This window comes from Narcine bancroftii, chromosome 1 (genome assembly GCF_036971445.1).
Source record: "Narcine bancroftii isolate sNarBan1 chromosome 1, sNarBan1.hap1, whole genome shotgun sequence".
Lineage (NCBI taxonomy): Eukaryota > Metazoa > Chordata > Chondrichthyes > Torpediniformes > Narcinidae > Narcine > Narcine bancroftii.
Genome location: NC_091469.1, coordinates 384,469,822 through 384,494,743, shown reverse-complemented (window position 1 = coordinate 384,494,743; position 24,922 = coordinate 384,469,822). Strand labels below are relative to the sequence as shown.

The window sequence follows — 24,922 nt, the reverse complement described above, 5'->3', positions numbered from 1 at the left end:
GTATCGCTGAGCCCTCCGGGAATCGTGGGAGCCATAGCTCTTGGGCCTTCTGGGCAACCTTCCTCAGGTAGGTGAAGCTCTCCTGGACCAGCAGTGGCCAGATTTCCCCGGGCATATGCTCGAGGAAAATGCACTCAAAGAGTGGGCAGTTGATGTGATCAGCATCTCATCCATCAGCTCCACCGGGGACCTGTTCCCCAGGGCGTCGAGGTGCAGCATCCGAGCTGAACGCTGGAGCCTGGATAGTCCGAGGGATCCAGTAAGCACTCACTTAATGGTCTCGTATATGTCTTCAGTGGGTGGGTGCTGAACAAGGTGCAGCACGCATTTGGCGGTGGCCTGGTCCAGGGCAGCGACCACATGATAGAATTTGGTCGTGTCAGACGAAATCTGGCAGAGGTGAAACTGAGCCTCCGCGTGGCCGAACCAGGTCTCCGGCTCCCGAACCCAGAATTCAGACAGTTTCACGGCTATAGTTCTGATCCCAGGCTTGCTCATGATGGGTTCATAGACATTTGAACCAGTCGGGGTCACCAATTGTAGCAGAAGCTACTCTGCTCCTGAAGGAACACACACAACCAGACGGGTTGAGCTCAGTGAGCAGACTGGTTTATTGCAGGCTGCTGGGCTGTACTTATACTCCCAGCCCGGACCTGGCTGAGAACCGTGCTGGAGGGCGCTGACGTCACCTGGGTGTCACATGGTCCCCCAGTGCCAGCTTCTGAGCCCCATGCTGGGAGGAAGGAAAAACCCCCAACCGCGCCATTTTGGCCGGCTGCCTCGCCACTTGGCTGGTTCGCCTGCCGAGTGGTGAGCCACCACATTATATTTTTATTATAACATTATAATAAAAGAATCTTTAACTATGATTTTTAAAAATTAAATTGAATGAATTTAACATTAAGAATCACTGATAATGTTTGAAAAGATTCTTTACAAAATTTTTCTAACCATGTGAATCAAAGAAGGCTCAGCAATTTTACATTTGTCAGAGGAAGTATATCAGAATAAAAATGAGATAAATTTAACTTTAGACATATGTACTCTATGGACCACTTTAAATTGCTATTAGCAATGTTGTGCATAAGGGAGATAGAATTAATCAGAGGACAAATAGAGTCCCAAACCTCAAAGAGAATGAAAGATTTAAATCCTGTTCCCATCTCTCTTGATCTTAATTAACAAGGTTATTCTCAAATCAAGCAAATTGATATGAATGAGAGATATTGAACCTTTATGAGAAAGTTGTAAATCAAAAAGTAAATCAAGAATATTTGCCTCAGGAATTTGCAGAAAGTCAGGGATCTGAGATTGAACAAAACGTCTAACTTGTAAATATCTAAAAAAAAGTGTTCGGGAAATCGACAACGAGATAGACAACAGACTTGCCAAGGCAAATAGCGCCTTTGGAAGACCACACAAAAGAGTCTGGAAAAACAACCAACTGAAAAACCTCACAAAGATAAGCGCATACAGAGCCGTTGTCATACCCACACTCCTGTTCGGCTCCGAATCATGGGTCCTCTACCTGCTTCACCTACGGCTCCTAGAACGCTTCCACCAGCCTTGTCTCCGCTCCATCCTCAACATTCATTGGAGCGACTTCATCCCTAACATCGAAGTACTCGAGATGGCAGAGGCCGACAGCATCGAATCCACGCTGTTGAAGATCCAACTGCACTGGGTAGATCACGTCTTCAGAATGGAGGACCATCGCCTTCCCAAGATCATGTTGTATGGCGAGCTCTCCACTGGCCATCGTGTCAGAGGTGCACCAAAGAAGAGGTACAAGGACTGCCTAAAGAAATCTCTTGGTGCCTGCCACATTGACCACCGCCAGTGGGCTGAAATCATCTCAAACCGTGCATCTTGGCGCCTCACAGTTCGGCGGGCAGCAACCTCCTTTGAAGAAGACCACAGAGCCCACCACACTGACAAAAGATGAAGAAGGAAAAACCCAACACCCAACCCCAACCAACAAATTTTCCCTTGCAACCGCTGCAACCGTGTCTGCCTGTCCCGCATCGGACTTGTCAGCCACAAACGAGCCTGCAGCTGACGTGGACTTGAATTTATCCATGAAAACCATGTTGAAACCCATATTTGCCAAATTAGACCAAATAAAATGATAAAAAGTCAAAAACTTAAAAACTAAATCTAATCTACCCCCTTCCTCTATTCAAGGTTATCTTTGTGAAAGGGAAAATGTGGATTATAAAGTGACCTCCAGACATTGGACAGAGAATCTCCAGAACATTTAAAATTCTTAACTCTTCCAATTGTGATGGTATTCTATGAATGGGTCCCACATCATTACAAATTGAAACTTTCTATCTTTAATAACATATAACATAACAATTTACAGCACGGAAACAGCCCATTAGGCCCTTCTAGTCCGCACCGAACTAAACACACCTCTCTAGTACCACCTCCCTGCACAATGCCCATAATCCTCCATCTTCTTCTCATCCATAATAATATTGTATCTAATTTTCTCCAAGCTTAAATAGGACATTACATCATGTAACCACAGTGTATGGGTAGGTTAAAATTCATCTTTCCAGTTCACTAAAATTGCTCATCTGGCTATCAGCGTGGTAAAGATTAAACTTGCAGACAGAGATATATCTGGCTCATATGAAAAACCAAACAAAGCAATTAATGGACATGGTTCTATTTTTATCTTAAAAATAGTTGATAAAGTTTGGAAAGTGTCTTTCCAAAATCTCTCCAAATTTGAGCAATACACCAAAATTAGTTGGGACCAAAATTGGGCCCTTAAAAACAGAAATGGGCAAAAAATTAGGGGAAGCAAGAAAATAGCTGCCAAATTTAAACAGATACTTTGGATCTGTCTTCACCAAGGAAGATACAGGTCAGATAGGGGGGGTTGAGGTCCTGTGGTATTGAAGGAATTAATAGAAATTCCAATGGTAATGGAGGAGTTGATGGAAATCCAGATTCTGAAGCATGTGGTCTTGACTAAATTGAAAGGATTGAAGGCTGATAAGTCCCCAAAGCCTGATGGACTGCATCCCAGGGTGCTTAGGGAAGTTGCTCTTGAAATTTTGGATGCTTTGGTCGACATGTTCCAATGTTCTATAGATTCAGGAGAGGTGCCTGTGGATTGGAGGATGGCTAATGTTGTGCCCTTTTACAGTCCAGTTACCCTGACGTCAGTAGTGGGGAAAATATTAGAATCTATTATAAAAGAAGAAATAACAGAACACTTAGACAGAAATAATAGTATCATTACAAGTCAGCATGGATTTCTGAAGGGAGAATCATGCTTGACTAATCTCCTGATATTTTTCAAGTATGTGACGATGAGGGTAGAAATGGGAGAACCAGCGGATGTGGTGTACTTGGACTTTCAGAAGGCTTTTGATAAGGTCCCGCACAGAAGATTAGTAGGCAAAATCAGAGAGCATGGTATTGGGGATAGGGTGCTGACATGGATAGAAAATTGGTTGACAGACTGGAAACAAAAGTAGGGATTAACTGGTCACTTTTGGGACCGCAGGATGTGACAAGTGAGGTCCTGCAGGGCTCAGTGCTGGATCCTCGGTTGTTTATCATAGCTATTAATGATTTAGATAAAGGGATTCGAAATAACATTAGCAAATTTGCAGATGACACAATACTGGGTGGCAGTGTGAAGTGTGAGGAGAATGTCAGGAAAATGCAGGGGGACTTGAACAGGTTAGGAGAGTGGGCGGATGCATGGAAGAAGCAGTTTAATGTGGATAAGTGTGAGATTATCCACTTTGGTGGCAGGAACAGGAAGGCAGATTATTATTTAAATGGAATCAAGTGAGGGAGTGGGGAAGTGCAACCTAATCTAAGTGTACTCGTACTTCAGTCACTAAAAGATAGCATGCAGGTTCAACAAGCTGTGAAAAAGGCAAATGGTATGTTGGCCTTCATAAAAAGGGGAATAGAGTACAGGACTAAAGATATCCTTCTGCAGTTGTACAAGGCCCTGGTGAGACTATACCTGGAGTATTGTGTCCAGTTTTGGTCTCCTAATTTGAGAAGGACATTCTCACTATTGAGGGAGCGCAGTGTAGATGCACAAGGTTAGAATGGCGGGATTGACGCATGCAGAAAGGTTGGATAAACTGGGGTTGTATATGCTGGAATTTAGGATGAGGGGAGATATGATGGAGGTACATAAGATTATTAAGGGATTGGACACGATGGAAACTGATTACATGTTCCCAATGTTGTGGAGACTATTTAAGAATACAGGGAAGGCCCTTTAGGACAGAGATGTGAATTTTTTTTTAAAACCAAAAGAGTTGTTGGTCTGTGGAATGCTTTGCCGCAGACAGTAGTAGAGGCGGGTTCTCTGGAAAAGTTCAAGAGGAAGCTAGTTAAGGTTCTTGTGGACAGGGGAATTAAGGGTTATAGGGAGAAGGAAAGGACATGCTACTGATAGTGGAATATCAGCCATGATCTAAATAAATGGCAGTGCTGGCTCAATGGGCTGAATGGCCTACTCCAGCACCTATTGTCTATATGAATCATTTGATTCTGTCATTTCTACCCAAGTATGGCAGGAAAAACATCCATATTCCACAGACAAAAAGTAATGGATTATCACTTCCAGACTTTAGAATTATTATTGAGCAATTAATATATGTAATTTACTTTTATTATTACATTTGGATAAGTTAGTGAATCACCGTTCTTGGGTAGAAATGGAACTTAAGTTTTCAAAAAAAAACACATAGGTTGATAATTTTAGGATTTTTTTTAACCATTTTCCTTTTCTAAACTGACACATAATCCGTAAATGAGAAATAGATTGGGCTCAATTTAGAAAATTCTTTGGGTTTAATAGTTTTTCTCTGGCTAGTCCCATTATAGATAATTCTTTTTTTCAGTCGTCTGTGCCAGACGTAGGTTTCAAGGAGTGGTATAGATTACAAGGTTACAAGGATCTTTTTATTTGGAATAATTTTGACTCTTTTGAACAATTATCAGCCAAATTTAATCTTTCTGACAGACTTTTTTTAAGATATTAATAAGTGGGACATTTTGTTCAGTCCAAGCTTTCTGATTTTCCTTAGTATTTGAGATTCATTTTTTAAAACTTTTTTTCTCCTATAGTGGATATGTATTTATAATGATTTATTGGATTTAAGATCGGCCTCAATGGCTTGGATTCAGAATAATTGGGAATGAGATTTGAACATTTTCAGATGAAGATTGATACTTTCAGCTTGATTTTGTGTAATTTAAGGTGGTACATAGAATACATATGTCCAAACTTAAATTATCTCATTCTAAAGTAGATATTGATCCACTATGTAAGAAGTGTAAAGTTTCTGAAGTTTCAAATACCATATTCTAACCAAGTATAGGAACATCGGAAGTAGGAACAGGAGTAGGCGAAAAATGGCCCATCGAGCCTGCTCTGCCATTCAATACGATCATGGCTGATCTAATTTATGACCCAACTCCACCTACCTGCCTTCTCCCCATATCCCCTAATTCCTCTATCAAGTATTTCTCTGGTTTCTCTGCTGTAATTTTATAGTCTCTAATTAAAGTTCTTGGATGCCAAATTAAATTTGTACATAACAACTGTAACTACACTTCAATTCATTGTAATCAATCGAATGTAATTAATTGAATTATGGATGATTAAATGCCCCACAATTGTCCTTTTCATGATTGAAGTTCTTGTTTTACCTGGTGAAAAAGTGTTGTCAATGTGGGTGACAAAGTGGAATGTATGTAACCAGTTTCTTAAAGAAGTGTATGAGCTACAGAAGGATTTGCATCGCTTCTTGAAACTTGGCCTCAAATTTTAAGGCAATTCACATGCAAAAGTGAAGTGCCAAAGGGAATGCCCAAATTTGTCCAGGATTGCTATCAAAACATCATGCAACAAACACCCTGCTTTCAAATCATCCAACACCTGAAAATTTCAACCCATGCTCAGAATTCCAAACACAAGTCTGTCATCAAAGAATGACTCTACACTTCCAAAGGAGGTATTTTTTTCCAAAGTCCCCAACCACATTTTGAAAGTACAATCCCTGCAGGTAATATAACTGAGCCATCAGCAACTTTTATACAAAGTTTCAGAACACCACATGCTACTTAGTAACCAGTGAACAATTCCAATATTACAGAACTGAAATATAGTTTCAGAACATTTTGTATTTGATGCAGTATGAACACAAGAGGTTTAAAATGTGCCATTCTGCATTGTAGACATTCATCTTTTCTACCATCTCCGAAGTATTAGTGGATATCAAATTGACAAAAAGAATTAGTAGAACCAATGACACACCCATACACATCAATTTGCCAAAACTTTACATTTAAAAACAATACACAAGCACAATAGATCAGATTCTGTGAGTGGGTTTACTATAGGTTTGAAAACTGCAGTCTGGACATTTTCAAATGAAACTAACTAACCAGTATCATTATTTTTTTTTCAAAAACTGAGGATTGATGTCATAAACTTAATCTAGAACTGAACTAAAATGCTAGCAAAGTAAAATAAAAGCAATTTCTGCATTTTTGGACTCAAAATTCCATAAAATTTGAATAAAATAGCAAGATAAGAATCTTAAATAAAGTATTTTGCTTTTTTAACATTTTTAAAGTTCTTTTTGTCCTGTTTTCCACATTTGATTTCTGAAGCATAAGTAAGTTGATAATGTAGTTCCCAAGAATAACCTTATTATATTAATTATCCAACCTTGAGTGGTGAAGGACACAGAGGGTTTCAACAATAACAAGCAGCTAATTAGGAAACATTAAAAATAATTCTAATTTATTTTGTGAAAGTGTTCCTTATTCATGATATCATATTCATTCTCAGAATTGACACTTTTTAAACTGTTGCAATGCATTAAACCTGTTTTAATAACATCAGTATCCCACAAAAACAAAGGCAACCACAATTCTCAAAGTATTTATTACTTTCTCCATATGCCACAGTAAGGGGCAGGGAGAAAAGTGCAAAATCATAAATGGCTCGCTGCAATTCTTTTTCTGAAAGCCAGTTTCCAGATTTTGAAATAGGTTACAATGGTTGCATTTGGCATGATTTGCATTAATCAATATTTGTTTAAACAACAATACTCCTCGTTACATCAAAGCAGGAGGTACTTTCTTTCTTTGGCTTGGCTTTGCGGACGAAGATTTATGGAGGGGGTAAAATGTCCACGTCAGCTGCAGGCTCGTTTGTGGCTGACAAGTCCGATGCAGGACAGACAGACACGGTTGCAGCGGAAAATTGGTTGGTTGGGGTTGGGTGTTGGGTTTTTCCTCCTTTGTCTTTTGTCAGTGAGGTGGGCTCTGTGGTCTTCTTCAAACATACTGAATGATTACAATAAATGGCATGCATTAATGATGGAAACTGCCTTGATTTTGCACATTTGAATTTCAAAGATAGCTCCCAAAGCATTTTGGACAATACTAGCTTTCTGGATAAGCCAGCAAACTCTCTCTCCTCAATGAAGAACATTGAAGTCAAGTGTTAATTTACAGTAAAAACAAAAAATGTTAAAATTAATTATGGATATAATAATATTAAAAACGTCTGGTCAAAAGGGTCAGTAAACAAAACAGATTCAGAGAGAAAAAATATTCAACCAAGAAACAGAATTCAAGTTGCCAATTTGACTCCTTCCTGGTCTCCTGATAACAATTCTTGTTTTATGCACCACATATCAAGGTTCCACCACAAGCCATTATAGTCAGATTATATTAAAAATGAAAGTAGTAATGCCATAAATGTAAAAAAATTAAAATTTGAAAAATCTTTCATGGTATGTTAAAGGCACAGAGGTCAGTGAAAGAGGTGATTGGTGTCATCAGATCACAGAATTATGCCTAATTCAATTTCATTACTTAGCAAAATTCAACAAAAATACGTTGTTAAATGTTCACATAAGTACAGTTTACAATGCAATACTCAGTCACCCCAGTGGCCATTTTCCAAATAAGCCACTGAAACGTAAATTGCAGGAATTTTTCAAGTCTGAAATACCCAAGATTCTGATCATGTTCCCTTAATAATGTCACATTATGTTATATATATTTAAAAAAAACCTTTAAAATCACAATTTGGCATTGTGATACCAAAAGCACAATCGTATGAAGTGTAAAAGTATTTTAATCTACTTTTCACCAATAAAACCAGTTGAGAGATGGTAAGAACAGAAGAGTAAATCTCAGCAAAAACAATTACTTCGATGCGATAAACAAAGTTATAGAGTTAGAGCCTCCATTAAAATCGAGTTATCTTCTGTTCGCGGAGTTATTACCCAGGTCCTGGGTAATAAAACTGCGCAACATTCACGAAAACCACTAGCAATAAAACTGGATCAAGAGGATGTGAAAGTTTCGGTTGGCATTTCGAGGAGGGAGAGCAGTTAAAACCGGAACAGTATTCAAAATATTATTCATCTTGTATAACAGTTTGCAATATATTCCCAAACCCAATGCTCAAGGTGCAGTGGGCAGAGTACTGAGAAAATAGGGATCGAGGGGTGGGTGTGGGTGTCAGTTAAGGTCAATTCGCGTTATCCAATTGAGTTTAAGCTTTTCCACAAAATCATTGCCTATACCAAATTTCAAAAGTAGAACAGAAGTTGATGCAATCGGTCGAGTTTCTGAAGGATTCAAACATCCCACGACTATTTTGGACAACTCCAGTATTCAGGTGGGCACCGTTCCGGGGCCGGCCAGGCCCACCAGGCATGACACTTACCGTGTCGATGTGTGCAGGGTGGACGGGACTGACTCCTTCGCCCCTCCTTCCGGTTTAAGGACACATTTTCACAGATGCCTCACTCCGCAAAACAGTTCCCAGCGACCACGGCTCAATCCCCCTTCTGCGGGGCGCTGCCTCGGGGGTTTTCAGACGCCAGCGAGGAGTCCGTCTGCCGGCAATGTCCGAGCCCGGGGGAGCAGGTCAGCCAGGTAGTTTGGATCACTCCGCTCGGAGATTCCTCTCGGGGGAGAATGAGCTCTGCACAGAGAAATGGTGCGAGAAGGGCGGCCACACACCATTCCGCCGTCGGGGCTGATCACCGCCGTGACATGAGCCGTGCTGGGTTGATCTGATCCGAACCCAAGGCCAGCCGGCTGGTCGAGTGCCGGATGGCGTTGGCGCGGTGGTGGGGTGACGCCGTGCGCTTCTTGGTGACGCGCCTCTCGCGCCGAACCCTTCACCGTGCTGACCCCGCTCCAGCAGCGCCACCCGGAAATGAAACGGCAGCGGCGCCTCACGTCACCAGAGGGCTGGTGAAGTTTGATTCATCCGTATTTCTTTTGTTCTGCTTGCTCACATAAAATTTGCAGAATGTTTTTAAAGTCAAATTTTGTTCTATCTATTCGGCCGTAAAGGAGAAGAGTAACAATGAATGTAATATTCATTTCACTCGCATACACTGGCAATAATACCTTGTCACAACCAGTATTACGATTATCATTTAAACTGCGATGGAAAATGGTGTTCTTCAAGGCTTCAGCAATGTGCAGGCGGAGCTGGTGGGAAGAAGAAACGTGCACGAGTTTGCCAGCGGTTAACAATATGCAAAAATTGGCCAACCTGCGACAGAGAAAACTAAAGCACTTAACTAGTTAATCTATTGACTGAGCTGCAGGACGCTTGATAAAAAACGAGGAAGTTGGGATAAACGCTGAATTAGTTAATTTGGGAAAGGAATAAAAAGTATCTGCGGAGTTGTAAGATTGCAAAGATGTTTTAAAATTGTGATTTTTTTAAATTTTGTTTAGTTGATCCTATTTTTTTTTCCGCTAACGTTTCGAGTTTATTGCATGAAACTGGCTCCAGATCCTCGGAGCATCAACATGTTGTTTGGGTGACGTAGGCACGTACAGTCAGCGTGCTCCGGGCTTCGCAGTGACGGGGTAGAATGGCGACGGTGGCATCCTCGCCTCTGCCGGTTGCCGCTTCAACTCCCTCCAAAGTCCGTCATAAGAAAAGGCCGACGAGTCCGGGAAACAGTGGGAATGCAACTGCAAAGAAGAAGAAGATGGGGCAGGTAATTTCGAGGAATGTTTGCGGTTGATCCCAGGAATGCGTGTCTGGAGGAGGGAGTTCCCCATCCTCATCTCCCCTGTGGGGCCTAAAAATCTCAAATTAAAACAGAAAACACTGGAAATGATGAGCACATCAGGTAAAATATTCAGAGGGAGAAACTTGGTTGGCTCTACAGTTTACTGACGAATTAGGGACGAACTTTTTAGGAAGAGCTTGAAGGAAAAGGCCATTGTCTGGAAATGTTAAACCATTTGTTTTCCAGAGATGTTGGCTAGCCCACTGAATGTTTCCAGAATCTTTGGATTATTTTAATTTCCATGATGATTCCTATATATCTTAATCATTAAAAACATAAAATATTGGAAAAATAAGTCATGTTTGCAGCATTTTTCTGTTTTATTTCAAATTTCCAGTACCTGTTGATTTTTAAAATGTTTATATTTTCAGTGAGTATGTTTGTAGCATGAGTAACAATTAAAACAGTTTGGGATAAAATGCTCTCTGTTTCTCTCTGTGGTTTGGAAATCCAGTCTTTTCTGTTGGTGCAAAAAGAAAAGTAAGGTGCTGAAGGAACTTAGTGGGTCAGGCAGCATCTGTAAAGGGAAATAGACTTTCAGGTTGAGACCCTTCATGTGTGCTGAAAGAGGATGTTAGCCAGTATAAAGGAGGGGAAAGAGCTTGGCAACCAATAGGTGGATTTCGGGGAAGGAGTGGTAAGACTGGCAAATAGTCAGGTATTTCTGTTATGTTTACGTAGTGGCACTTTTAGAATCCCTGGCTTGGAGCCTCTGATGTAGGAGTATATATATATATAAATAAAATGGAGTGTAAATGTTAAGATGACACAGAAGTCGTCAATGAGCACAAGCTAAGATCAGATGAGTAATGTTCAAATAGAAAGGCTGAGTAGATTCAAGGATCCATTTACCTTGTGTTGCTGTTCTTTACATTCTGAATTATGTGCCAAATTACTTGCAATTCTGCTAGCAATATCCACTAGGGCTTCCTGTGGTGAATGTGTCAATGTGGATTTGTCATGTTGTCACTCTACCAAAGTCGGTCATTGGTCCAGTCTGCTGCACATCCCCATTGCTTGTGTATGTACTCTTCAACTTTGCAGTTGGAAGCAATTTTGAATATGTCATTACAGACACAATGATAATTTAAAAATTTATAACGAAATGTACATCAAACTGCAAGAAAAGGAGAATGAGGAAACAAGCTGTAAACCTAAACAAAAATGGGAACAAGATCTAAACATAAAGATAAAGAATGAAACATGGGAAAAGCTATGCTCCGGAACTATGAGAAATACAATAAACACGAGGTTACGCATGATACAATATAATTGGTTACATCACACCCCAAAAGTTAAATAAATGGGACCCAACAGTATCAGACAGATGTTTTCGCTGTAAGAAGGAAACAGGAACAACAATACATGCAATTTGGGCATGTGAGAAAGTGGAAAAATTTTGGGAAGATCTAAACCAGGTATTAAATAAAATCACAAAAAGCAACATACCAAAAAACCCAGAGATCTTTCTTCTAAGTAATATAAGAAATAAAGAACTTGGACTCAATTTAGATGGAGCACAAAAAAAATTTATTATGATAGCCCTCGCTGTAGCAAAAAAATGTATTCTGTCAACCTGGAAATTAGAAGATAACCTGAGAATACAGCAATGGTACATAGAAATGAATAAATGTATTCCATTGGAAAAAATAACATAATTTAAGAAATAACATCACAGTATTCGAACAAATATGGGAAACATACATGGAACACAATAGAAATCCTACCATGGACCTCCACCGCCTAAAAAGACAGAAGTAGAAGACAACAAAATGAACTGACCCAGTATGAAAAAGTAGAAGACACAAATTTCTTGTTTATTTTTATTATGTGATGACGTTGTTTAACAGGTTTAATGTATCATATAGATTGAATGTTGAATGAATGGGGAGGGGGGGTGAGGGAGGGAGGGGGGGAAAAAGGGGAGAAAATGACAGTGTGTATATTCAAAAGAAAAATGTCTATGTATTTTGGTCAGTATGGTTCATAGTGTGAAAATTTTTTTAAAAAGCACAAGGAAAAAAAACTTTGCAGTTGATTCCTCAGCACCCAGGATCAGTCTTGAATGGCCAATTGTTGTAAACACACCAAGCTATGGTGATCAGGCTACATCTGCCTTGTCAAGGAGGGTGCTCAAGACCTGCCAAGTTCCTCCAGAATATTTTTTTACTACAATTACAGCATCAGCAAACTTTTTGTGTTTCATTTCATTGTTGATCACTGACCCATGAGAAGTTGGTGAGCTCTCTTCCAGAACGACTGCAAGTCTTTGATTGTGTTGGTTTTTCCCACACTGCTGTTAACAAATTCCAGAATTTTAACCCAGTGGTGGTGAAGGAACACCAGTATATTTCTGTCCAGATAATATGTGGCTCAGAGGGCAACTTCCAGGAGGTGGTGTTTGTATTTCAGTATGGACAATGAATGTGTAATCTTTAAATTTCATATCACTAGTGAATTTTAAATATTTTTTTAAAGTACAGAGATGCAGCATGGCCCATGACTCTGCGCTGCCCAAATACACCCATTTTACCCCATACATCTTTGGAATGTGTGAGGAAACCAGAGTACCAGGAGGAAACCCACGTGGGCAACCATACAAACTCCTTACAGACAGTGCTGCATTCAAACCTGAATCAATGGCTTTGTGATAATCACTACATTAAATATACCGCCCTTAAACCGAAGACATTACTGTTTATTTGATAATTACAAAAATTGAAATGCAATAGAGTCAGCCTACTGGTTTTGTGGGAATTATTTACAATGTACAAAGTAATGGATACTTGATGGTCAGTGCAGAATCTGGGCTGAAGGGTCTGTTTCCATGCTGTTTGAATCCAATTTTTAAAGAAAACCTAATGCTGCCTATAGATTCAATGTAATCATTTAGGACAATTGAAAAATATAAGCTTTGTGATACTTTGTCCATGTGATTGATTTTTTAAAAACTGCTGAGAAATCAAATTTTTCTCTTTTTTGTAGAGTGGCATATTGGATGCAGTTGGCGAGAATAAAAGTGTGGCTACAGATTCTAGTCCAGGACCTGGAGAGCCTACAGTAAAACCTTTGATCTTTAAGGACCCAAATTTTGTTGTAAGTGTTCTTGTTTTGTCACTAATAGTAAATTCAAGATTCAATTTATTATCATAGTAATAAAATGGTGTCGTATTGCATGAAATTTAATTTTGCCTGCTGCAAGGCAGACAATTTCACCACAGGCAGGAATTGCCTAAGTGCCTATTGCCTATTACAGTCAGAGAGAGAGAGAGAGAGAGAGAGAGAGAGAGAGAGAGAAGCAAAAAGCAAAAGAGAGTTCCCCCAGAGTCATCGAGTGTCTGTAGATTCACCTCCAGCGTTTCCACAGCCACACCTAGTCCATTCCAAGTTAGTGGCAACCTGAGCTCCAGATCCAAACCTCTGACATGGTCACAGACCTTCCAACGTTTTCAGCACCTCCTTGCATCCTAGGTCCGATACCTGGTACCCTTCCAGCCAGTTCAAGCCAGTCTCCAGCAGTTCGCCGCCCAGTGCGAGACCCCCAACAGCCATCTCCACCAGCCCACAGCTTCTACGAATTCCTGCAGAGCCCCCTCACTGGTTCACCGCCGTGGTCACTGTCCCTGTTGGTCGTCTCCTCCGCTTCTCCCTCTCAGTCAGTGCGTTATCTTCCCATCCTCAGGTGCCCTGCTCCAGTTCTCTGCTTCCCCAGTCTCTGCACCCTCTTGTGGCTGCTGCCAATTAATAGGCGTCACCATTTTGGCTGCAGACCTGCAGTTGCAGGATTTCAACTAAAACCACCACCAGCACCCTCAATGGGCCATTCAAAGCCAGTGTGGAGTTGACGGTAGTCGACTGGGGGGTCTGAACCCTACGAAAGTGCTGCATCTTTACTCGCCACGGGTCCGCATAGCAGTTCTAGCAGCACTGCCGTCTAGCCATGATTTGATTTCAGTTTGTTCTTTTATTCTTGGGTGATTTGGCAGCCAAACAGTTTCCCCTTCCATTGTACGAAATGTAATTAAAATCCTTCATTGCGCTTTGTATCTGCCAATAGATTTTTGCTGAACATTGAGAAATCTGTGAAACCTTTTGGTAAACCACCTCCTATCACTTGTCTGTCCTGCAAGGATAAGCACTGAGAACATGTGAAAATAGTAGCAAGGGTAGGGCAGCTGGCCCCTCAGGCATGTCTGAACATTCAAATCTGATCATGGTTTATTTGCCCCAGGTCTCAACTCCTGTATCCTCAAATCCTCAATTTTACCTGCTTTTTCATGTAATACTTCCAGTGATCTACCTTCCACAAACTTCCGGGGAAGAGAATTCCAGAGGTTTAGAGAATAAATTCTTCAGCATCTCACTTAGATGGCTGGTCCTTTATCTTGTAACAATGTGCAGGTACCTTTATTTGAGATTCCCCAACTAATGAAATTATCTTGGCATCTCCTTTATGTGCCTCTTGAATCTTGTGTATAACAAGTTTACCCTTCATTCCTCTACTCTCCGAATAATATAGATCCAAGACTCTTTAATTGTACTCATCCACATGCGGTAAAGGGAATTTTGCCATACTTTCAGGTGATGAGTTCCTAACCTCAACACTCCTTGGATGAAACAAAATCCTTGATTTCCCCAGTTCCTTTTGCCAGTTAACAATTTTAATGTGGAAGTGAAGTTACCACTTTAATAGAAAGGATAAAGTATCATTACCCCTTGTAGGGAGTTAAAGGACAAGATGGTGGAGTGCAAAAGAATCTGGATGACCATGTACATGAAAAACAGTAACTTGGCAAGTACAGCAAGCACTTTGGACAAGCTAACAGGAATATTGGCCATTGTTTCAAGAGATAGAGAGCATGGCATAAAAGTAGGGGACTTTTGATCTAGCCTTTCAGGGTGTTCATGAGACTGGGTTCACGAGATTGATTCCTCAAATGAAAGAGTTAACGCAAGAAAAATTGTGTAGATTTGGCTCGTGGTGTTTTGAAAAATTAGGCTAATTTTATTGAAATAAGATTTTGAAGAAGATTAACAGTGGATGCTGAGGATGGTTTCCTAGAGGGATATTTAACTACTGGGAATAGTTTCAGAATAAAGGTTTACTTATTTATGATATAGATGAGATGGACTATCTGGAATTGTGAACTTCTAGTCCTCTAGCACTATGCCTATGGTCAAAGAAGATTTGATAATCACAGTTAAACTTGTTTTTGTTCATCTCTTGCTACTTTTTAGAGCGAGGGATACATCTCCCCCAAGCTTGGTGATTTATCCACTCTTAAAGCTGGTAAACCACATGAACTATCCTCCCTATTATTTTCAATCCTTCACTTTTAATGTCAATATCTGTATCACCTCTCCTGTGTTCATTTAGAACTACATGTGTCTTCTGCCTCAACATTCAGGTTAAAAGGTGTTGGTGGTTTCTTTGGGGGGAGGGGAAGTAGTAGATTTCATGTTTGCCTTTTGCCTGTAGGTTCTGTGTTCCCAGGTGGATATATTAGGGAACATGTCTTAATGTGAACATTGGAGGGGGAATGTCTGATTTTTTTTTTTGATGCCCTGGGTGTTAAATCAAGATGCTAGATGACTCAGAAAAAGGTGAATTGTCACAGCGTCTGCAATGTCAAACGTGATCTTAATGAGGCTAGAAGTTTAATAAGATGTGCAAAACTATGATTGCCTGTTATCCAAAGAGAATCGTTCTTCTATGGGTAATGATGGAATGATTATATTCAATGGGAAATAAGAGTTGAATATGCTGCACTTTGAAAGTACATCAAATGTGGGCACAAACAGTGCCCTCCATAATGTTTGGGACAAAGATTTTTTTTCTTTTATTTGCCCCTGTTCTCCACAGTTTTAAGAGAGCTTGGGTTGCTTCTAAGCTTTTGATCACCTTTGGAATCTGTAGTTGTCATTTTTCAACACGAGGACCGGAGTTGTGCCAATCAAAGTCAAAGAAGCCATTATGAGGCTGAGAAACAAGAATAAGACAGGAAGAGACATCACCCAGATATTAGGATTACCAAAATCAATAGTTTGAAATATCATTAAGAAGAAAGAGCATTCTGGTGAGCTCAATAATCGCAAAGGGACTGATAGTCCAATGAAGACCTTCACTGCTGTTGACAGAAGAATTCTCATCATAATGAAGATAAATCTCCAAATGCCTGTCCGACAAATTAGAGACACTCTTCAGGAAGCAGCTGAGAATATATCAATTACTACTGTTGGCAAAAGACTTCAAGAAATATGGAGGCTACACTGCAGGTTGCAAGTCACAGAAAGGATGGCCAGATTATAGTTGATAATCTACATCCTAGGGTACTCAAGGAAGTGGCCATTCAGATACCAGATGCTTTAAGAATTATTTTCTAGAACTCGATAGACTCAGGATCAGTACCCATGGATTGGAGGTAGCTAATGTTACCCCACTATTTAAAAAGGGGGTAGAGAAAAAGCGGGGAATTATCGGCCGGTGAGCCTTACATCAGTAGTGGGCAAAATGATGGAATCCATTATTAAGGATGTAATAGCGGAGCATATGACTAGCAGAGAAGGGATCGGACGGAGTCAACATGGATTTACAAAAGGTAAATCGTGCTTGACAAATCTATTGGAATTCTTTGAGATAGTGACAGGTAAAATAGATGGGGGAGAGCCAGTGGATGTGGTGTACCTGGACTTCCAAAAGGCCTTCGATAAGGTCCCGCATAAACGACTGACTTCCAAAATCAAGGCTCATGGGATTGGGGGCAAAGTATTGATGTGGATTGAGAACTGGCTGGCAGGTAGAAGACAGAGAGTTGGGATAAATGGCTCATTTTCTGAGTGGCAGGCGGTGACCAGTGGGGTACCACAGGGATCTATACTGGGACCCCAGCTGTTCACAATTTACATTAATGATCTGGATGAGGGGATTGGATGTAATATCTCCAAATTTGCAGATGACACTAAGCTAGGAGAGGTTGTGTGCACGGAAGAGGGGGTCAGGAAGCTCCAGTGTGATTTGGATAAATTGAGGGACTGGGCAGATACATGGCAAATGCACTACAATGTGGATAAATGTGAGGTTATCCACTTTGGTAATACAAACCGGAGGGCAGATTACTATTTGAATGGCAATAGATTAAGAGATGGGGAAGTGCAGAGAGACCTAGGGGTACTTGTACATCAGTCTCTGAAGGCGAGCATGCAGGTACAGCAGGCGGTTAAAAAGGCAAATGGTATGTTGACCTTCATATCAAGAGGGTTTGAGTATAGGAACAAGGATACCTTACTGCAGTTGTACAGGGCCTTGGTGAGACCCCACCTGGAGTATTGTGTGCAGTTTTGGTCACCTTATCTAAGGAAGGATGTTCTTACAATGGAGGGAGTGCAGAGGCGATTCACCAGGCTGATACCTGGAATGGCAGGAATGACTTATGAGAATAGATTGCGCAAATTGGGATTGTACTCGCTGGAGTTTAGAAGATTGAGAGGGGATCTCATAGAGACATAAAATTATGACAGGACTGGACAGAATGGATGCAGATGGGATGTTTCCAATGATGGGAAAATCCAGAACCCGGGGCCATGGTTTGAGGATAATAGGCAAACCATTTAGGACCGAGATGAGGAGGAATTTCTTTACCCAGAGGGTGGTGAATCTGTGGAATTCATTGCCACAGAGGGCAGTAGAGGCAGGTTCATTAAATATATTTAAGAGGGAATTAGATATATTTCTTCAGTATCAGGGTATTAAAGGTTATGGAGAGAAGGCGGGAACAGGGTACTGAACTTTAAGATCAGCCATGATCTCGTTGAATGGCGGAGCAGGCTTGAAGGGTCGAATGACCTACTCCTGCTCCTATCTTCTATGTTTCTATGTTTGCCAAGAAGTATTTAAAAGAGCTTGCAAAATTCTGGAAAAAGCTCTTGTGGACAGAGGAAACCAAGAGTAACCTGGGTCAGACTGATGATGAGACCTAAGTGTGGAGGAGTTAAGGATCTTCCCAAGATCCAAAGCATAACACCTTTGCCATAGTTTGCATCTTGAATTCTAGCCTCTGTATTTCTGTTCATGAAGTTTTTTATGGACAGTAATTGACATATTCACATCTGCCTCCTGAAGAGTGTTTTTAATCTGTCAGACATAAGCTTGGGGATTTTTCTTCAATATGATAAGAATTCTTCTGCTTCAGCAGTGGAGGACTTCCTTGGAATAATAGCCCCTTTACGATTATTGAGTTCACCAGTATGCTCGTTCTTCTTAATAACATAACATAACAATTACAGCATGGAAACAGGCCATTAGGCCCTTCTAGTCCGCACCGAACCAAACACTCCTTTCTAGTCCCACCTCCCTGCACAATGCCCATAACCCTCCATCTTCTTCTCATCCATATACCTGTCCAACCTTTTCTTAAATAATACAATTGACTCCGCCGCCACTATTTCTCCCGGAAGATGATTCCACACAGCTACCACTCTCTGAGTCAAGAAGTTCCCCCTCATGTTACCTCTAAACCTCTGCCCCTTAATTCTTAACTCATGTCCTCTTGTTTTAATCTTTCCTCCTCTTAACGGAAATAGTCTATCCACATCCATTCTGTCTATCCCTTTCATAATCTTAAATACTTCTATCAAATCCCCTCTCAACCTTCTACGCTCCAAAGAATAAAGACCTAATCTGTTCAATCTCTCCCCATAATGTTCCAAACAGTTGATTTTGGTCATCCTAAAGTTTGGGCAGTGCCTCTTACTGGTTTTTTTTTCAGCCTCATAATAGCTTCTTTGACTTTCATTGGAACAAATCTGGTCCAGGTTGAAAAATGGCAACTGCAGACTCCAAAGGAGATCAAAAGAATAGAAGCAAGCCTAGCTCTCTTATACCTGCACCAATGAAGCAATTAAATATACCTGAGTACTCACAAACACCTGTGAAGCTAATGTCCCACATGGTGCCCTGAAATGAGGGGACTCTGCATAAAAAGTGCTGTAATTTCAACATGGTCAAACCAAAATGTATACAAATAACCTTAAATAAAACATGGAATGTGCACTTTAATTATATGTGAATTGTTCGATTACAAATTTAAAACTGGAGAGCACAGTAGATGGATTCCTGGGGGTGAGGTAATCTATTTTTATTAGAACAATAAAAAATAAGGTAAGTTTGATAAAAGCATTTAAAGTTTATCAAGTTGGAACGCGAAGAGTAAAAACACTCTTCCAGGAATCGAGACAGTAATAAGCTAGACACAAAATTAAATGCAAGATATTTTGAAAAGAATAGTATCAAATTTTATTATTTCACAGCTGGATTCATGGTTTAAAAAATTAAATTGTATCAATTTAGACAGATATGATAGGATTTATTCTCATGAAGGTAACTATTGAAATAGTTCCATTTTGAATAATCCTTACTGAGGGATATGGCCATAAATGCTGGCTGCTGTGGATGGTAAGAAAAGATATCTGAAGCTAGTCAGTCTCCTCTCAGTCTCCTCCTTGTAAGGATTCAGTAAATCAAAAGCAAACCAAGAAAGGAAATCTGAAATAGAAATTTAGGGTTGTTGACCTGAAATCTAACTAGTGCCATCAGGCCTGTGAGTGTGTCCAGTATTTTTTTTTAACTTATTTTCTATATTGTATGGAATATGGTTGTCAAAATTTTATTCCAAAACTTCATTAACTTTCAAGCCATTTTGTTTTATAGCTAATTTTTGAGCTATTTCCTCTCTTTTATTTGTTCTATCATCTTAAATAATAAGATAGGGATGGAATATTTTTAGCAGCCATAGGCTGTCTTTATTTCATACACTATCAGAATGTGAAGCAGTACACAAAAGACCTTTGTGTTCTCTGCAATATTTGTGGAATATAGCAAAAGACAGAAATTTGTGTAATTGTTGAAAATAACGTGCTCTAATTTAGTATAATTATTCATAGATTGTCAAACAGTTCGGCACAGGAAAGGCTCTTTGGGTCAGCATGTCTTTGCTGACAAAGCTAATCCCTGCTCATTCATGTCTAAATCCTCTTAAATGTTGTTACATTGTCTGCTTCTGCCACCTCCCTGGCTGCATATTTCCAGGCACATGTGTAAAACAAAAACACTTCTTGCAGATCTACTTGAAACTTTTGATCTCCTAATAAGTTCTGCCTCAGCTGAATCCCTACAATTAAGGGAGTCCCCGTCAATATTTGGGAAATTAAAATCAGTCCTAATAACAGCCACACTTTTCCATCTTTCAGTGATCTGCCTATATATCCATTCCTCTATCCCCCTGTTCTTTGGGACGCCTAAAGTATAACCTCATCATGATGATTGTATCTTTCTTCTGTCGAAGTTCTACCCAGATGCCTCTGCAGGATGAGGGTTCTCTCTTAATGTAGCCTTGACATTTTCCCCAATCAGCTCTCCAAATCCCCCATCTCTTTTACATTGCTTCCTCTCATATTTGAAACACCTATACCTCAGACCATTGAGCTGCCAGTCCCACATCTATAACTGATCTGAGCTGTGGTTAATGGCTTGATAGATTTGTTCATGTCAGTATTTTTGGCATGAATTTGACAGTCCTCCTTGTGAAAGTATATTCTGTACTGTGTCAGGTCAGCAGTTTGAGCACTTTAGTGTTTCTTTACTAATTTTATTCTCTGTTATATGGTCGTAGGACATTTGAATAGTTTAATTCATTTGTTGTGGGAAAATGCTGAGCGGATTCTAAGTAATAGTGTTGAAGTTAAAATTCCCTCCAATTATCGTTGATTGTGTGCACAGATTGACACCAGCATTATCTCAAGACAAACAACTTAGTAAATATCAATTTAATTGCCTATTTCATTTTTTTGATGCCTTAATTTATAGCATTCTGGCATTGGTGGTGCTGGTGTTGGCAAGAAGAGCCGTGTCTGGAAAAATCTGAAACAAATTCTCGCAACAGAGAGGATGTTGCCATGGAAATTAAATGACCCTAACTGTAAGCTTCTTTAGGAATTTATTACCTTTTAAAAGTATCCAAAATATATGTAAAATCATATAAACCATTGGAGGATGTTGGAATCTTTCCATCTATGCTATTAATTTTTACTGGTTCAAATCCTATCATCTGTTTTCAGAGCAATTGTCTAATTGATAAATTTGTGTGGACAACAGATCGAACAAAAATCAAACTTGCTTTATTTCTCTAGGCTAATAAAGGTAATATGTGTTTTCATTTGCTGCACATTTCAGTTGGTTAACTTCATTCCTCAATGACTATAAGTGTTTGTATCTTCAAAACCTTTGCATACTTTTAAAATAAGAGCGTTTGAAAAGACAAAGCATTGCAAGTGATTGCATGCAGCAAAATTATTTTTTTATCATCGTGATTTTTGGCATAATATTTAAATGTTATTTTAAAATAATAAATACACAAATAATATGCAGATAAAATGGTAAAATGAATTTTTCATTATTACATCATGCCATATTGTGTATTACGGCACAATGCAGGCCCTTTGGCCACTGATGTGCTCTGATGTTTTATAGAGCAGCAGCATTATTTTACAGTCCTAGAACTCCATACCATGGGAACTGTGATAGTACAGATCTATCACCAATGTATATAGTGTATATAGTTACAGTATCTAGACTGTGCTTACAGCAATTGGCTGAGAGCTTAGCCACGCCTACTGTCTGGGCCTTAAAGGGTTGTGTCCCTAGCCAGGACGGATCATTCGGACTGATTGGCCGCCTGTGAAGAGCTCCTGTCTTTTGCTAATAAAAGCGCCTTTGTTTGGATCAACAAGTCTTTGATTCTTTCGACGAGCTCTACAGGAACATTGTCAAATGCCTTACAAAATTCTATTAACACCAAATCCACATTCGTTCTAACCCTTCCCTCCCTCACAGCCTATAACCCTCTATATTTCTTGCATACATTTATCCGAGTTTTTTTAAACATCTGTATTGCATCAGCCCAACTGCCTTCCCCAACAGTGCATTCTAGGCACCCATCACTCGTTTGAAAAAAAAATCTATATCTGACATCTCCCCTAAACCTTCCTCCACTCACCTTAAACTGATGTCCTCTGGTATTGGCCATTGATGCCTTGGGGAAAAAAGTAGTGCCTGTCCCCTTTATCCATGCCTCCCATAATCTTGTACTTCCTTAAGTTGCCTGTTATTCTCCATTGCTCCAAAGAGCAAAGCCCTAGCTCACTCAATCCTTCTTCATAAAGGTTCACTAATTTGGGTAACATCCTGGTAAATCTCCTCCAGACCCTGTTTAAAGCCTCCATCCACATCCTTCCTGTAATGAGGTGTCAGAACCGAGCACAATACTTCTAAGTGTAATCTAACCAGCATTTTATAGAGCAGCAGCATTACTTTGCTGCTCTTGAACTCAATACCATGGGAACCTTGTCAAATGTCTTACAAAATTCCATATACTCCAAATCCGCTGCTCTACCTTCATCAATTTTGTCATCTTTGTGAAAAAAATAATTTCAGCTTGTGAGGTATAACCTTCCACTCACAAAGTCATGCTGGCTATCCTTAATGCTTCTCCAAATAATTAAGTCCTGTCCCCAAGAATCCTTTCCAATACTTTGCTCACCACTGACATAGACTCACTGTCGATAATTACCAAGATTATTCCCATTAGCTTTCTTGAAAAAGGTAAGATATTGAATGAAATTATTAACTGATTATCAGCAGAAATGATTTTGCATTTGCTTTGAAATTATCAGGCTAGTATTTTTAAATTATTTCATTCAAATAATGTTAACATTTCTACTTTGTGTATAACGGTCACCACCAAAATCAGTAGGATTATTACTTTCCAATTGTGGATTGAAATTTCAACTGGTTCCTCACCACAAAGCTTTTCCCGATTTTTAGATTGACCAATGTTTTAGTTTGTGATTCCAGTAAAATCCCTTCAAACGTTCGGCAGCCTCAAGCAACTGGCAAAAAAAATTGCTGATGATAAATCGGTTAAAAAAAAAGCTTAAAATTGGCATCCCCAAGGGGTCTGTTCGTCAATCACACAACACGCAATCTCAAGCAACTGAAAATTCACTGATCCAGCATCTACTGATCTCCATAAGTGCCAGATACGGGGGGGATTTTTTTTTATTGTAATAAGATTGCACAAAATTCCATTTATTAGGAGGAGGGTGAAGAATTTATTTTGGAGGCATGTCTTGAATTTGATGGTGTGGCCACTGTTTGCTGATGCACAAAAATCACCTGGCTTTCCAAGCATTCTGTGGGAAATAAAAACCTTTTGAGCAATTACTATGTGGGTAAAAAAAATTGGAAACCCTCATTTGTTTATTTTTTTACATGTTTGGAGGAAATTGTATATTCATTTAGTCAGATGTTGATTTCTGCCATTTTCAATTTCTTTTTCTTTTGAATTTTAGATTGTAGCATTGATGCTCTTCCTTCCTTTAAACCGGCCAAAAAGTACTCTGATATTTCAGGACTTCCTGTAAGTCAAATGCTCTGTATTCATTGCATTGCATTAATTGAATGTAAAACCTATGTTTTATGGAATATTTTCTACGAAGTTGGACTGCACTGTGTATTTAAGGCTTGATTTTTGTTCCAATTTGTACAGGAGCAGCAACCTGGCAGCTTCAAAATTAAAACGGGCTAAAGAAAAAAACAAACTCAAATGTTTGACCCAAAAAAAAGTAGATATTTGCCATAACAAAAACTTCATTAAAATATTATTATAAAGGAGGCAAAATTTGGGCCTTGGCTAGAAGTAAGTGTTGAAGCATGTAGAGCCATCAATGGATGAGAGCTTTGGGAGGAATGAGAACATGGAAAGATGTACGTATTTGCTTACTTTCATGACCAATCTATAAGTGACTTGGCCAAATAAAATATGTTGTCATGTTTTTATGCAGTGTAACTCCATGCAATCATTTACAAAGGATGCTTGCCCCTGCAGGAATTAAGAATAACTATTTTAAAAATGGGGGATCATCAATTTTAAATGGAGCTTAAGCCAGATTTTTCCCCAAGGATTGTTTTGGAACACTTCCTCTAAGGGAAGTGGAAGCAGTGCTTTTGAATATTTTTAGGGCAATGATATTTGATTTCTATTTGATGGCATCCAAGAGCCCCCCCCCCCACCTAAATTTCAGCAGGGATTATTAAGAATTTTTTTTAGTGTATTTACAAGTAAGCATTTAATCTTTTTGTATAGCAAAAAAAAACTTGGATGAAAAATGGAACTAGGACAACAAGAAAAATCTTTTGAATAATAATACTGCTGTAACTTACAAGAGAAAACAAAAGCAGCTTGGCTATAGCAGAAAACATTTTTTAAAAACAAACTGCTGTGTCAGTCCCCACATTGGTCCCACTGCCTGCCCTCTCCTGGCAGCCAGCTGGTGGTCCCCACATTGGTCCTACTGCCTGCCCTCTCCCAGCAGCCAGCTGGTGGTCCCCACATTGGTCCCACTGCCTGCCCTCTCCCGGCAGCCAGCTGGTGGTCCCCACATTGGTCCCACTGCCTGCCCTCTCCCGGCGGCCAGCTGGCGGTCCCCACATTGATCCCACTGCCTGCCCTCTCCCGGCAGCCAGCTGGTGGTCCCCACATTGATCCCACTGCCTGCCCTCTCCCGGCGGCCAGCTGGTGGTCCCCACATTGGTCCCACTGCCTGCCCTCTCCCGGCGGCCAGCTGGTGGTCCCCACATTGGTCCCACTGCCTGCCCTCTCCCGGCAGCCAGCTGGTGGTCCCCACATTGGTCCCACTGCCTGCCCTCTCCCGGCGGCCTGCTGGTGTTCCCCACATTGCTCCCACTGCCT

General features: G+C 40.1%; 2 protein-coding genes across 7 annotated transcripts in view; one reads left to right on the top strand and one right to left on the bottom strand.

The window, feature by feature from the left end:
• Window positions 1-9,214, bottom strand: part of galnt1 (UDP-N-acetyl-alpha-D-galactosamine:polypeptide N-acetylgalactosaminyltransferase 1) — a 120,115-nt gene extending 110,901 nt beyond the window's left edge. For all 4 annotated transcript variants that reach the window (XM_069913556.1, XM_069913553.1, XM_069913548.1 and 1 more), the window contains exon 1: window positions 8,744-9,214. The gene's annotated coding sequence lies outside the window, so the exon portion shown is untranslated. The remainder of the gene's footprint in view (window positions 1-8,743) is intronic.
• Window positions 8,725-24,922, top strand: part of ino80c (INO80 complex subunit C) — a 28,670-nt gene continuing 12,472 nt past the window's right edge. Inside the window, exons 1-6 of one of the 3 annotated variants that reach the window (XR_011349869.1) lie at window positions 8,725-8,955; window positions 9,833-10,043; window positions 13,104-13,214; window positions 20,980-21,091; window positions 23,523-23,590; window positions 23,720-23,937. Coding sequence is in view for 2 of the 3 variants with exons in the window: in XM_069913559.1 (XP_069769660.1) it covers window positions 9,915-10,043; window positions 13,104-13,214; window positions 20,980-21,091; window positions 23,523-23,590 (420 nt within the window). In the remaining variant the exon portion in view is untranslated. Of the gene's footprint in view, window positions 8,956-9,832; window positions 10,044-13,103; window positions 13,215-20,979; window positions 21,092-23,522; window positions 23,591-23,719; window positions 23,938-24,922 lie in introns of those variants that run through there. The other 2 variants (XM_069913559.1, XM_069913558.1) reach the window with 2 other exon arrangements.